General features: G+C 36.4%; 1 protein-coding gene across 1 annotated transcript in view; it reads right to left on the reverse strand.

Annotated features, from left to right (window-relative positions):
* The window catches only part of NALCN (sodium leak channel, non-selective), a 227383-nt gene that overhangs the window by 174316 nt on the left and 37273 nt on the right, over positions 1–15794 (reverse strand). The window contains exon 7 of the mRNA XM_066545152.1: positions 1009–1163. Coding sequence (XP_066401249.1) covers positions 1009–1163 — 155 coding nt within the window. The remainder of the gene's footprint in view (positions 1–1008; positions 1164–15794) is intronic.

A 15794-nucleotide genomic window follows, 5' to 3' on the forward strand; every position in this document is an offset into this window, starting at 1 on the left:
CAATTTCTGCTACAAAGGCTTTCAATACTCAAAAAAACTTCTTGGATTTCAGTCACTATACCTTTTCATTACCTTCCAATTCAGCTGAGGCCAGGATAACAGTCTGGAGCTCAAGCCAGAAGAATGAAAAAAAAACCAAAAACCCACACAAAAAAATCCTTATCAGAGTCAAAGCAATGCATCAGAAAGAACTCACCCTGTGGGTATGCTCTGTCATTTGAAGGTACTTTCCTACCTGTCCTGAAATGAAAATTTACAGCTACAGGCTTCTGTCGGACCTTTGTCTGCTCAATAAATGTGAAATAACCACAATGTTTTGACAGAGTAACTGCATATATTCCATTTGGATGTGGATCTTACCACAGCTGCCCATGCTCTTGCCACCTTTCCTGCTTTTGTGTTCTACACTCATTTCCTCATGGGGATGGCACAACGCATTGCAGCTGTCAGAGAATGTATTTTCCTGGTAACTGCAGGGTTTTGCACAGAACACAAATTGGACCTGTATTGCAAAATCCACCTGACTCTCAATCATTTTTCTGGCTGATGTTCTGACTTACACAGTTCGGATTAAGATTGCCACAGATACAGGATATCATTTTTTGTCCCATCTTCTCCTTAGTAACAAGATGATTATCAAAGTAATTCTGATTTTTTTATAGGAATTACTACTAAAATTAGACAAACAGAAGGGATTTTATGCTCTAAAATGAATCAAATATAAAACCAGAAATTAGTCATTGCATTTGCATACTGGTGATAATCAACAGTTAACTCCTTATAAAGACATGTTTTAAAGGTATTTAAATCCTGGGATCCCAGGCAATGCAAAAATATACCATAACTGCAAAGCAAATAGCACAACTTCTCTTTCTGGCATGTGCTCTACCTGAGTAGAATACTGATTGCACTTGATGTCTTTTCATCACAGACATGAACTATCTGTTCCATTCATTTCAAAAACAGTTTTAAATGGATACTGAAATGGATTTTACCAGTAAGACAGACCTATCTCATTAAAGCCACTGTAGCCCAGCTCTTGCCTGCTAAGTCCCAGATCTTCAAGGTCCATGCATTTAAATCCAGGTGGGCATTGGTAACCTTCTTCTAGCTCTCTGGAACAGTGGGTGTCTGGGATAGCTAAATTATTCCAGGTTACGTTTCTGTGAAAAATACAAAATTAAGTTGTTACATAAACTCAATTCATAGCAAAACTAAATATTTGAAAGTGAGAGGACTAAAGGGAAAAGTTCATCAGCTGTTATTTTTACTATCTGATGTTCTTTGGTACACACTGTTTTCATTAATTAAGCAGTTATTGCAAAGGGCAAGCTAACACACTCCTAAAACTTCATCCTTATGTAATGACAGTACAAATACTACCAGCAGAAATTTCATACTAATGTGTAGAGACTCCATAAAAAAATGGAGACTCTCCAAGAAATAGAAGAGTTAACATTCAGCAGCCCCAACTGTTTTTTAATGCAATTTGAAGACAGTATTTCAGGCTCCTTTGCAGATCCTGAGAGTGTGTTGAACTAGAGTCAGTACTATGACTTTGACTTACAATGGCATTACCTGTGCTTGCTTTGACACTCCTTAGAAGGATGCTTGTGGATGACTTGTCATACACATACACTTGTGGATCACTAGAGTATGTATTCAGCCTCTTGTAACTTGCTCAGTACAGGTTCCCATCACAGATGAAGGGTCACAGGAAAGAAGCCAAACCACTACATGTCTAGTGCAATTAGTATCTAGGCACTGCTGTGACTGAAACAGATCTCTGACTTACTTTTAGGTCAGTCCAATGATTTGGTATAAGAGACGAAAAAATCTGAACTGGTTTGAACTGGGGCAAGGTAATTTATATAAGCAACCGTATTTTAAAATAGAAAGATCACGAGACAAGGGCCAGTGCCCCAACACAATGTCACAGTGTTGGCTATTTTTACTGTTGTCAGATGTTGTCATCTTATTGCAAGGTTCCATACTGTTGTCTCCTTATCATAAAAGTTTCATACCTTCTTGGTGTTTCTCATGGGCAGCTCCTCCAAGCACTGACTCTTTCCTCTTCACCAAGTAGCCAACTGACTCCAGTTCCCTTCTCAACCACCCAACCCACTCTTTTATAGCACTCTGCTTCTCATTGGTTACAGCTGTGGCCTGTTAAAGTCAGGCCTGTTCTTAATATTTGATAATTGGCCCAGCTGCAACTCCTTAGGGGTAAGATTACTTTCTACACTATCTTTATTTTCTTATATTCTAACCCCCTACAGTCAGAGGCTGAGCACTACTTGTTTTCCCAGTTTCTCTAGCAAGTGTGGTTGAGCTGCTGGAGGCATTGTCACACTGAAGCACAACAGGAATTTAGGTAGTCCCAGCACTAAGGGCCACAGAAACTAAAAGGATAAGGAGGACAAGGTTGTTGCTCTCTGTGCTATTAAATATATACCTATGGCATGGACGCATAAATATGGGTTATCTAAATACTCCCAAACTTTGGGAAGGAGAAGCTTAGGCAGTTGATTCCCCCTAATCTCTTACAGTGCCTAGTTAATGATCACAATACACAATCCTTTGCCACAGACTGATCACCCCATTTTCCCAGAATTTAGTTAAGAGGTAACCTTAGGAAACCACCCCCTCCACCCTGAGCAGGTCCCTGCCAGGATCTGCAAAGCAACACAGCCCAGAAATGGGGACTCATGTTACTTGTGCTATAGGGCTGCTGGGCAAATCCAAGAGAAGAAAGGTACAAATAAGACTCCAATTCTGCTGAATGAGCACACAGCTAAGCAACAACCATTTTTCTCCCCGCTTGTACTCTCACGTAGAAAATGAAAAATCCTGATTTTTGGTTCAGTTCTAGGGCAATTTCAAATCAGACATAAAAAGCTAATCACAATGAGTTCTGGTCTGAGGAAAAAAAAGGCAATAGCATTTTCCATTCTTATTCAGGTTAATTTTGACTTCCTGGTTACTGCACAAACTATTTATATAAAACACCCAAAATGAATTGCTGAAAGTTATGAAAAAAATGCTGTTGTATTCACTCTGTTATCCAGAGGCATCAACCAGTGTCTTAAAATACAAAATTTCAAATTATCTCGCTTGTCCACAGAAAAGGTGAAACTTTTCAGCCTGCCCTTTAATATAATTAGCATCTTCTTGTTCTTCTGAAAGTCCTTTTCCTTTAATCTAACTCACAGAAGTATTTTGACAACTAAACTGGGTGAACAGAAGCTTTAATTATGTTTTTTTATTGCTTTTATGCACTGCATGGAATAGCATTACATTATTTGAAACCTGCCAGTGTGAAAACAAAACATCCTACAAAATTTTTTCCTAGGCAATTATAAATGCAGATAAATAATAATTGTGGTATCTATCCTGTAGCCATTTCTTCATGATACCAGAGAGACATATATATCTGCATGGATGCACACACAGACATGTACAATTCCAGATGGTTTTAAAGAACACCCTGAAATGTAGCAGTGTGCATAACTAAAAAGACAGACAGATCCACAAGCATATGTGTATTTGTTCCAGGTTTGTAAACATGCTCAGCACATGTCATTCAAGTATTTCAAAATTAATCTGTTCACCCTAATTTCTTTAAACTAGATGTTAATTCATACCCAGTTTCATGCTTTATGTTAGATTTATGATACTGCTATCCAAAAGCCATTATCATATATGGGATTAACATAAAACAATATTTTACATATATTTTTAGAAATTAGAATTATTCATTGGCACAGGCAGATTCAGATCCCCAGCTACTAGTAGTCAATGAATTACACATTATGGCTTGCATTAGAAAATCCCTCAAATCCCAAGAGGGCAGCAGCGTGAGGGAATATTATTAAAAGCATTGCTGGCTCTCAATCACTGCAATGCAAAGCATTCACTTAAGTGCTTTCTTTAAACTTAGATAATTTTTTTAATTTAACCTCCTCTTGAAGGGAAAAAAAAAAAAGCTGTCTCTGTGCACTGAGTATGATTTAGGCTAAAAATGGAGGTTCTCTGCTTATAGTAACTGTACAGATACAGGCCTTTTTGGATCACTGTCCTTCGGGAAGTTGTGTTCTGCCTCAAGACACAAATAAGCATAGACTGGTACACATGGACTAGAGAACATTAGATATCTAGAAGTGGCTAGAATACCACCAGATGTTTTCAGTATAAGATGATTTAAATTTTATTCCTCATTGACCATACTCATTATCAATTAAGTACTGAGATACTGATTCAGCCCATAACTAGTTTTAAGCATCTCAAAAGTCCAGTTAGGCAACGTGCTTAAATGTCTTGCTGAACAGGATAAATTGCCTAGATAAATTTATGAACAAGAAATAATTTGTCCCAATAGTCCCACAATATTTCTGTGCAGAGTCTGTGGAGTGCAGCATCAACCCAACAGGCGAGCTGAGAAATTAGTTCTCTACAGGAACACCAAGGATGGGGAAGGAGATAATTGACTCTACTTCACTTGATAGGCATCCTTCAATACCAAGATTGTTGCAAAAGACATAGGACTGTTACTCTGACATGTTTTTAAGTGCCTGAAGAATGTTATGATTACATACATATGTATACCACATGAAGGACATGAATTGATATCACTTGGGAGTACAGTGCCTGTTTTCCATGGCATCTGTTACAAAACTGGTCTTTCAACCACCATGCGCTCATGTGAGAACAATCCCTCTTTCAGCACCTTCTCCTTATCAGATCAGTTCTTCAAAGAGGGGTTTTCACACCCTAAGAGACAAATTACCATGGAAGATTCTAGCTTCCTGTTTTCTGCTAGCCTGACTTTCTCTGCTGAAAATAGAGATGGGGGGAAAAAAAAGGGATTTTTTTTAATTCTGGTATTCTATTAATTTTCTAGGATAACACCAGAAAGCCATTCCAAATTAGAAAGCTTCTTGTGCAGTTTCCAGGTCCAGAAAATCTGAAAAAAAAACCCCAAAAAAAACCTAAGTAGTGTACTTATTGGTTTATTGTTAAGGTATAAGGAATAATTTGAAATGGTTGATTAAGTAAAGAAGTTAATAAGTAAAACTTAACTGGAGCTGAAAGGTTTTCTGTATTTGTTAAAAGGAACCCTGTGTTTGTCCCTGTACAAAACCAGGCTGCCCAGCTGCTGACTGGAGAGATACTGCATGTTAAAAATATCATAGCAGACATAAAAAATGGCTGGTCAACCATGATGCAAATAAGTAGCAATGGTGCAGCTTCCAAAGAGGGAGCAATACATTAACTGGGGCTCAGAGGAATTGGCACTGTGTTCTGTGCTATCTATTTCCATTAGAGACCTGGGAGACCCTATGAACCCAGCTACATCAAAATCACACCAAGCATATGATGAAGGAGAACAAAAACCTTTGAGAACAGAGAATGATTATGCAGTTCTGAAGACTTTAAAGATTACTCTCAGTAACTGTGATTTAATGTCAAGCAACAAATTCAGAAAGTGATAGAACCTAAACAAAAAATGGACACTGCTGTATAGAAAGTACTAATACCAAAATAAGCTTAGATCACATGACTGATAAAAGATTTTTCTTTTAGATATCAAGAATTATACGTTTTTTCTTTTGCTAGACATCTAACTGAACATGGAATTTTGAAAAAAAATAATCCAATCCTATATGTTTCAGAAGAGATGCTTCTGCTTTGCCATATTGCCAGAACACAAGGGAAAAGCACCAAGCTAGTGAGACTCTAGCAATAAATAAATAAATCCAGAGAACTCCATGTTACACAGACCTTTTTCCTGAAGCTCAAATTAAATGAATGCTGAGCTAGGATCTCTCAGTAAATGCTTTCTGATGAAGTAATACTGTGTTTCTACATTGACTTTAGACAAGTTATCTGATGAATATTAATACACTGCTCTCTTACATATATAGGTCAATGATATCTAATAATTTGTCTTTATTCTGAAAATCAGGGTCATCTACTACCACAAAACAACTTCCCTGCACTATTCAACACAATTATTATAGTCCACAAACTATTTTTTAAAGCTTTAAATTTTATCTCACATCAGTATTTTATGAAATGAGATGTAAATTAAAAGCTGAATTCATACTGGGAAAGTAAGGTCAGCTGTGTCATAAGCATCCTGGTTTTTTGGTGCTTTTTTTGAAACAACAGAATACAAAAGCAAAATATGTATAGATGTATATTAATAGTAGTGGAACCTCTCAAGTCACAAATCTGATATAGAAAATGCTAATTGCTAGGGTAGCAAACAAAAACTTATTTTTTACAAATATATTTCTAATTCAATGAATCATAAAAAAGAACAGATTCTCACACCAAATGCAGAATAAGTTGTTTAATCACCAACACTTCACACTCTAGATTTAAAGCTCCCTCCCACAACTGAGGCAATGTAAATAGCCAAAACTTGTAACTCAATTTTATTTTCCTCACACTGATTACTGCTGCCTTGGGGATGCCTCATGGTAGCCATCAGTATTTAGATGCTGATCTAGGAGGTCCCAGGTCTCTGAGAGCTATGTGTCCTACTTAAGCATCTTGAATACATCAGTAACACCAAATGCCTGCCCAGGGGTAAGTGCATCAAGTTAAAAACCCTTCAAGTTAAAAAAAAAATGACACTTCCTATGATCAGCCAAGTCCTTAGCCTTAGTTTGTTTTCCCCCTGTACCTTCAGCCAGTTATAGAGCATATAATCTTGTTCTCCAACCAAAAGAATTTCCTTAAGGAAGAGAATTTACAGAGATAAAAAGAAAAAATACTCATGGCATAACTATAATTAATTGCTGTAATTCTATACCAATAGAAATGAGAAAATCTGTGGTTAAGATTTTTATGACAATATTATACAGAAACATTGTGCAGAAAGGAAGTTTTAAATTACTTTTCTAATTAGACCTTATCCTATTAAAGGCTCAGATAATTCATGGCAATTGCTATACACCTGATGATACCATTAGGTAGTAAAAATATTTGAATTTTTATTTAGTATTCCAAGTTACATTTGTTTTCAGAAACTCTGGGAAGTTGAAAGACAGGAAGCCTAGATGGAAAATTTCTTGCTTTTTATCTGATTCCTTGCAAAAAAGTGAAATTGAGAAAGGTTAAAGTTTATTTGTTGCATAGTGACCATGAAAGCAATCTAAGTACCTAGGCAAATTTCCTTTGATTTTTCCTTTTATATGTATCTCTTATTTCCAAAGCCATGTCTTAATTCTTTGTGTGCTCATCCAATCAAGTACTTTTCTCCTTCTTCTTTTCCTTCTCTAAGTGGGAAACTCTGCACATACAACAAACATACACTGCTGTCAAGAGATAGCTCCTAGACTACTTCCTTACACTAGTGCTCTTTTTACGGGCCTAACAATAATAACAGCTGCTTCTGCACAATTGTTAGAATAGTAACAATATTGTGCTATTGTATTTGGAACAGCTTTGTTTGTATCACAAAGTCTTCTGTTTACTATTTTAATAATTATTACCCCATTATGATCTCAGCTTAACAAGGACAATATTAACAAATAAATCACGGATATTGATATCTGTAAAATTTGCAGTAGTAAGTCATTATGATTGGGCATAATTTTTTCAACTTTGCACTCAGTCTTGTCCCTGTAGTGAGACACACATATGATTGTTAACTTCAGTGAAATGGCACCATACTGCAATTGAGTTTTACTGATACACCTTCTAATTGGTGCAGAAATAGATGGTAACTTAGAACAATGCTGCTGCTGGAGCCATTACAGGTTTGAGAGAATCTAGGACTGTCATCCAAAATCACTGGTGAAAATGAAAGAAATGTCAGAGAGTAACTCTCTGGTTTAAGGACTGCAGATTTGTTTAGGCATAATTCTTCCTCTGATGTTTTATAATCTTAATATTCCTGAGTATTCCCAAGGGTCATTTTTAAATATTTTACTTTTGGTCAAATTTAAATCTAAAGTTTCATGTACCATACTTTCAGAGCCAGTTTCCTGTTTTTAATCCAACAACAAAATCTGTGTTATCTTTTAAACTCTAAGTGCAAAGTTTTCATCCATATTTAATGTTTCCCATAATTATATCTGTAATTATAACTATAAAGCTTTCAACTCTTTCTGGTAACAGATTTTGTCTTATATCTATTCATTACTTTTATCATATTGAAAGATAAGATAGGGCATGCTTAAGGACTCATGGCTTTACAAACAGCATAAACACAAAGCTTAAGATTTGGCAACGTTCCGTATTTTACATTTTAGCTTGGCAAACACAGATTCTACTAATCAAGAATTAGTAACTGAAGAGAATACCAGACAGCATCTGCTAGGGATAATTATATTCAAATCAACAAGCCCAAATAACCGAGGGCATCTCTTCCATTAATTTTTGATAAATCTTGAAATAGCAGGGAAATTCCGGAAGAATGCTAATGTGCCATTAATTTTTAAAGAACAAGCAACCCAAGTGCTTAGCCTAACATCAAGCAAGACAAAAGAAAGAGCAAGCTGATAAAAAGCCTAGTTGGTAAAGAGTAAAGAACATTAATGTAATAAGTGGCAGCCAGAATGGATTTAGAGAAAATAATACTCATCATAGCAACATGATTTTTGTAAGATTACAGATTTGTCAAATGAAATTGCCTATCTTGGACTTTGTAAAGCAATTCATTCAGTAACATATGGCTGATTAAAAAGTTGGCACTATATAATATCAATAAAGTACCAGCTAAATGGGCTGAAAACTGATTAACTGACATGTCAAAAACACTTCCCAGTGAAATTATCAAAATGATCTACCAGAAAAAATGAGGGAGAAACATACAAAAATAAGAATAAGGGTGGAAACACAAATAACAATAAGAACAAGGAATTATGACAAGTTATCGGAATTACTTGGTTAGCTTGATCAAATAACCTAAAATATGCTTTAATACAGCCAAATGCAAGGTTATAATGGCAGGATCACTGGCCTGTGGCCTATGCATTAAAAGGGATAAGAGGATGGAAATACTATGTTATAGAATATAGGTGCCACACAAAATTTGAGATGAGGGGATATAACAAGGCATCCTCTCATATTAGTCCCAATAACATCATGGCAAGAAGAAACTGCTTCCCCAGACTGTACACACAAAAGCAATAATGAATTAATGTTCCTCTGCATATGAAACTCATACAAATTATGATTAGTATTACATACAGATTTTTGATCACAGTTTTAATATTTTAAAAACTGAAGAAGTCATAGAAAAAATGAAAATGATAACACTGAAGAAGATGGTTTGCAGAAAAAGATCTAAAGAGCTAAATAATGTTAGTTTATTGAAACACATATTGAAAGGTGCTTCAATTGTTCTAAGTGGATTCACACAGAGAAAATACTAGGAATTAAGGTTCTGTGTAATCTGGCATAAAAAATTATAACAAGAATAAGAATAGAAAGCTAACAGTAGAAGCCAGACAAATTAAAATGATGAATTAGGAACACTTTTTAACAATGAAATAGTTTTTGTAAGAAACAAAAAGTTCCCTTGCTTATGACTGTTCTTCTGCAAACCAGTCAAGAATAGATACACACCTAGGAGATGCACTGGAGTCAGACACAGGCTATAAGGTGTCATAGAAGGGAAAAAATTGAAGCCTGACTAGATGATACAATAGTTACTTTTAATTTTAAATTCAATATATAGATACTGTAATATCTTACTAGTGCTAATATATTTTCTTTCAGTAATTTTCCCCAATGTAAATTACTTTTTTAATATCTTGCAATTGAGCTTAGATCTTTTATTCACTATTTATCTGTTCACATTCAGGCTTCTGTATTGGGGGGGGGTTGCCAGTTTTCACAATCTTGTAGTGTCTAAATTGGAGTCCGTGGATGGAACTTGGATAATCTTACTTTTTTTCCCATTTTAGAAGACAAAAATTACTTACATGTTTATTCAACAAATTAAGAAAAATAATGGTCTTATGCACTTTCTTCTCCTGCCCATATTCAGTAATAAGGCACCATCAGATTGCCTATTATGTGAGGCAGCAATACTGAGTAAAGTTGGGTTTGATTTTGATTGTAGTATTTTTTCATTTCACATGTGACCTAAGTTAGGATCTAAAAATGTACCTTTGATGCTGCTTCTATTGCTACTCACTGCACAGGAATTTTGAACAGATTCAGATTAAATCACCAACCTTATCTCACACTTCAGGGTGCAAAAGTTCAAAGATTCAACACCTCTTTGCTGAACCTCTAGAAGGAGCTGCACAAGTAAAGACTTCAGGTCTGATGTCCTGATTTACCCTACCTCATTTTAGGCAATGAAGGTAGAAAGAGGGAAATACAACTCCAGAGGTTCAAGATCAGTGGGTTCATCCACACCTTAAGCACCCTTCTCTCTCTGACAGCTAGAGAGGAAATTCAGGGTAGTTAGATTCCTAGCACAGCTGCTAACATCAAAGTCAGATGATTCTGTTCTCATGGCAGATCTCATGGCTTATGTTACACAAAGGTGTCACAAAATGAACCAAATGAGAATGCCCAAATGAAAACAGGATGGTTGCAGGTACTCAAGAAATTTGACAAGCTATTGGTTTGATCACTTGTTACTGGCATTAGAGGAAATTAAATTCAACTTACTCAGCCATTACCCTTCAAAGTAACTAAGTACTGAAGTTCACCACAGAAAAATGAGTGAAAGAAGAAATATATCCTATGGAAAGTGCTGAAATGTACACACAAGTACTAGAAAAAAAGCTCAAAAAAGAAAATGTCAGAAGTTCCAGTATACATTTTTTATAAAGTAACATGCACAAACAGTACTAGTTTGAAATTTCATCAAATTCCACATGACATAACAAATCTATGATGCCCCATTTTTGTGGCTGCAACAGTCAATCCTGACACAGCTGAATTCAAATGGCAATTGCATGATATGTATGCTAATGCAAAACTTATTTCAGAAGAATCAAAATAACATGAATTAATGGCATTTACACAATGAAGGAGGCTGTCACTCTAAGTGCTTAATATACAGGACATAAACAGGAAGAGTTAAAATCAAATCCAGCTAGCTTGCATGAATCTGCATGTCACTGAGGTATATTAAATTAGACTTATTTACAAGTTGAAGTGATCTCATACATATAGTACCAAAACAGCATTAATTTATAGTATTTAGAAGAAAGATTAAAAATCACCTCTCTTGTCTTTTAAATTGCAACATCGTGAACTGAAATTTGTATAACAACCTAAGCTGAAGACTCTATCCAAGTTATTTTAAAGTATTTAGTGATTTTGAAGCTCAGGACCACTCCAAAAAATCTTAATGTTATATATTGGAGTACTCTGGATGAAATATAGAAAAATATCTTCTAAGTTGCTGTCTAACCACTATAAGGAAAACACAGGGCAAATAATCTGCACTGGAGGTTTTGAAAATCCCAAGATTGACATTCATCTGGGAATTACTTCCATCAAACCTTACTTGCACTTTTGGATGCCTCACCCACAAAGCAGAGTTAGCTGCATCCAATGAGTGGGGAAAGTTTTCCTGACTCTTTCTTTGGACCACTGCAACATGCAGTTTTATCTCACTAGACTTTTTCCTTAGTCACCAGACAGGGTGATCTTCAGCATGAAAAGAAAATACTGCCCTGAATCCAAATCTGAACTACATGCAAAACTAATTCCTTCCTAAAGGTTGTGTTGCAAAGTGTGAAGACCATACACAGGATGCCTTCATCAAATGCATTTACACACACCAGTCACAAACATCTGAAATGGCAGGAGATGTGATTAGCCCAGAAAAAGGGGATGCTACCACTGAGAACCTAAGAAAAAGTTTTCAACATCGTCCAGCTATCTCAAAAAGGAAACTACCATTTGATGACTGGCCATCTGACAAGGCCCATCTGCCAAAGCTCTCACTTCACCTGGGAAAAAGCAGCTTGATATCTCCATTTGATAGCATGACTGGTACTCAAAGTAGGCAGGAAGACTTACAGCCAAAACTGGATTGCCGTTTTATCTGGTGAAAGGGCTTCTCTGTCAGGGCATTGCAGGCAAGAAGTATTATTAAAATACACAGCTGCAGACCTACAGTAAGGTCAAATAACTTTTTCAGGGATCTAAAATATTGCTGGGTTTCCAAGAGACCGAAATGTAAAATCTCAAATTGGTCTAGCCTTCAAGCCTTCAGGCTGCCTTCAGCTCTAAAGAAAAATTGAATGAGGTATTGACAGATTGTAACCAAAGCTTTGTCCTCAAATAGCAGCTGAAAAGCCCTTCTCATTAACCTGCCAGGTAGAAGGTGTACAATAAGTTGGTTTGGATTGTAGTTTTAATACTGCTGCCGGGCAATGGCCATGACAATTAAGAAAAGAGTCAGCACAAAAGGCTAAACTGTACCAGTTAGTGACTCTTGCTTCTGCTGCCTTGGCAGGTCCCCCTAAGAAGGAGAAGGCATGAGGATGCTAAGCCTTTATTTGAGGCAAACTGGAGATGAAGACAGGAGCTGAAAGGAAGAAGGTGGCAGTGATGTAGGAATTTGTGAGGAAAACTGGTCAAATCACACATCAGTGAACCCAGAACAGCCTGCTACAACAGAGACAAAAGGGTAGCAAGTATTTTAGGCACTGGAAAAAAGTGAATGTGGTATGCATTTGTGCCAAATACAAACAATGCAGTTCACTGAGTATAAAGGCAGGTCTTCCACACTAAGGAGTGACATTGGATTTGGGGGCTTTTCTTGAAATTTATTAAAAACTCGTGTATCTTACATGAGAGAGGGAGCAGGGGAGTGAGGGCCAAACTACATAAAGAGTGATAAGAGACATATGTAAAGATTGAGTACAAATGTGTTTTATGTAACTGGAACAAAAAAATTAATAATAGCACCTCTGATAGTAAAAAGCATGTTTTGGTGGGAGGTTTGGACTTTCCATGTCCAAAAGGATGAAAAATGAAGTTGGAACATTCATGAATAGGCTCTCACCTTAGTTGGTACACAAAAGGAGAGAAAACAATAAAAACTGCAGGCAGCCACTCTCACTTCTGTCCTAATGTACAATAGCTCTGCATCCAATCCTCCTCACTTTCAATGTGTCTCCCTTTAAAAGGGATGTAGCAAAGGCAAATTGTTCTTCAGATGCCCAGGATAACAATACTTGACCCTTTGTTATGTCAACAAGGACTACATAAAATCACAGAAAAATAAGGTTGGATATGAACACTCTACAGGACATTAAATATAGTTCTCTGCCCCAGTCTATTTCTACTTTTCTCGAGAGAAGTTCCCACAGGCTGTTTTAAAGATCCTCAGGAGTGAAACTGGGAGCCTGTCTAAGAAATAGGTGCAACTATATACCTACCACTGCAAACTTTTTTCCTAATGTCCTGTCTAACATGAAATTTTCATCCTGAAATTTTGTACATGTACTTCTTATTCTAGTGTATTACAGAAAGTGTGACCATGTTCCCTTTTGCACAGAATATTCCCATATTCTGTGCAAAAGTACTTATCCACACAAAACCTGTGATATGTCTACTACTCTTTTAAAGTTAAAAAACTGCTGAACAATCTTTATCAATTCTGCTCTCTCTATATATATATTTGCTCCTTTAGACTCTCTCCAGATGATGCCCATAGGTTGTAAGACACTACAATTTTATATTTTTACATGCGCACAGTACTATTGATCTCCGTTCCTCCATTATGCTTCTAAATCACTTTATGCAGAACTACCTTTTCCACATGACTCACTATGCTGTATTTGTACAGCTGGTTTTTCCTAAGTGCAGTATGTTGTCCCTGCTGCCTTTCATCCAACTTTTCAGAGCATTTCTTCCATTTTTCAAGACTGTTTGCATTCTAATCTTGCCTTCCGAAACATGTGCAGTCCTTCCCAACCTCACATCATCCTCAGTGCAATAAGTGTACCACCATGCACGATATTAATGAAACTCCACAAAGCACATGGCAGAATTATGAGGATCTCTATTCTTTCTGTTCTGATATTAATAGCATCTCATTGAGCATGTTTTTAAGCAGTTTTGGACCTATTCTATGATTATTTTCACCTCAACCATGTTTCTCCTGCCAGCTTACAAAAATGTCCTGTGAGACTGCTACAAAGCCTTTCTAAACGAAAGAAATATGACATTCAATTCACATGGCTGTTATACTGCCATAGGCAATTATATGTATTTGACATGGTTCATCCTTTAGAAATCCATATTAGCTCCTACTCACTTCCTTGTTTTCTTCCAACTGCTTACAAAAGTTTTGTTTATTTACCACAGAATTCTTTCAGGGAAAGAAGTTAAGCCTAAGTATCCCAGATATAACTCCCTGGCTTTTCTTGTCCTGTCTCCTTCCTCCTTTTGTAGACTTCTACTGTTTTCCTGCTTCCCACCCACTCTCCACAAGTTCTCAGAACTAATAAAATAGCTGAGATGATGGCTTCAGTGTGCTCACAAATATCTTGGGATGGATGAGTATCCCAGCATTTCCCAGGCCTTATTGAATTGCATAAATGCAAGGGAGAGGAATAGAATTTAGGCATCACATTCAACTTCCAGGCAACAATGCAAAACTGAAAACAGTCCCCTGGTTTTCAAAATAGTGTATTAAACAGATCACTCATGAAAAGAGATCTGAAACAATATGGAAACAGATCTCTTTCAAAATTCTTTCTCAGCATTCCTTACAAATGCTTGCACATCTAGAAGTGATTCTTTTGCACAGCATTTCAAGGTTAAATTAGATGTACTGCTATTTAACCTGTGAATGTCAGGACATCCACAGCCTTCTCTATTAGTTGCCTGGATTCTTCTTGCAATATAAGGAACAGAATTTTCCTAGCTTCCTTTATGTTTAAGAAATCAAACACTCTTCAATCACCCATCAGGCAGATTCAGTGGAGATCACTCTTGGGATTCCATTTTTCTGGGAATGTCTGGTCTTTCCCTCAATTTTGTGATACACTGGAGGAAATTCTGACTTCTGGAATCCTGGTCTCTTGCTGGTTTCCATGGAAAGCTCAGTACTCACCAGGCATTATTTCTGGTAAAAATCTTGTGGCTCAATATAAAACTTTCCCTACAGCAAAAAGGAGATTATGTTATTCAAATTCTTGTATTTACACTGAGCCAATTTCCAAATAATGTATAAAATCCACTCTAGTTTACTCAAAAAAACTTATTCTTAAAAAAATCTCATAAAAATTGACCAGCTGAGAAGAAATTCAATCAACTTTGATGTCTGCACTGAGACAGAGAATGGTGTAAACTTAAACCGCTCCAAATCTTAATACAGACAAGTACATGTCATTACTGAGCCACCAGGAGATGAAATAATTGGGTTCTCATCATTCTATCCTAGACCATCACTAAAAAGTCATCTTTTTGTTTAAAACTGAGCTGGAAAAACAAAAACAGTGTAAAATATGTGTTAAATTAATTAACAATGTAATTACTTTGGGTAACTATCCATATCACAATTCTAATAAAAAACATGATTTCTGCTCAGAAAACACATGCCCCATGAAAGTGACAAGAGCTCAACTCCTGAAGTCTCTATCTCCTGGGCACCAATACTGCTCCCACACCAGCACTCTCATCCATTCTTCTGACATGAAGTAAACTGAATTACTTCCCTTTATGACTGATGCTGTATTTTAATTGGTTTTGGTTGGGGTTTAAATAACATCAGGCTGGGAAAAGTAAATTTTTTTCCATTTCTCTTGTCCCTGAGGAGTTTATCCTAGAGACATGCTACCAGTAAGAGAGAT

Source organism: Molothrus aeneus, chromosome 2, assembly GCF_037042795.1.
Source record: "Molothrus aeneus isolate 106 chromosome 2, BPBGC_Maene_1.0, whole genome shotgun sequence".
NCBI classification, from domain to species: domain Eukaryota; kingdom Metazoa; phylum Chordata; class Aves; order Passeriformes; family Icteridae; genus Molothrus; species Molothrus aeneus.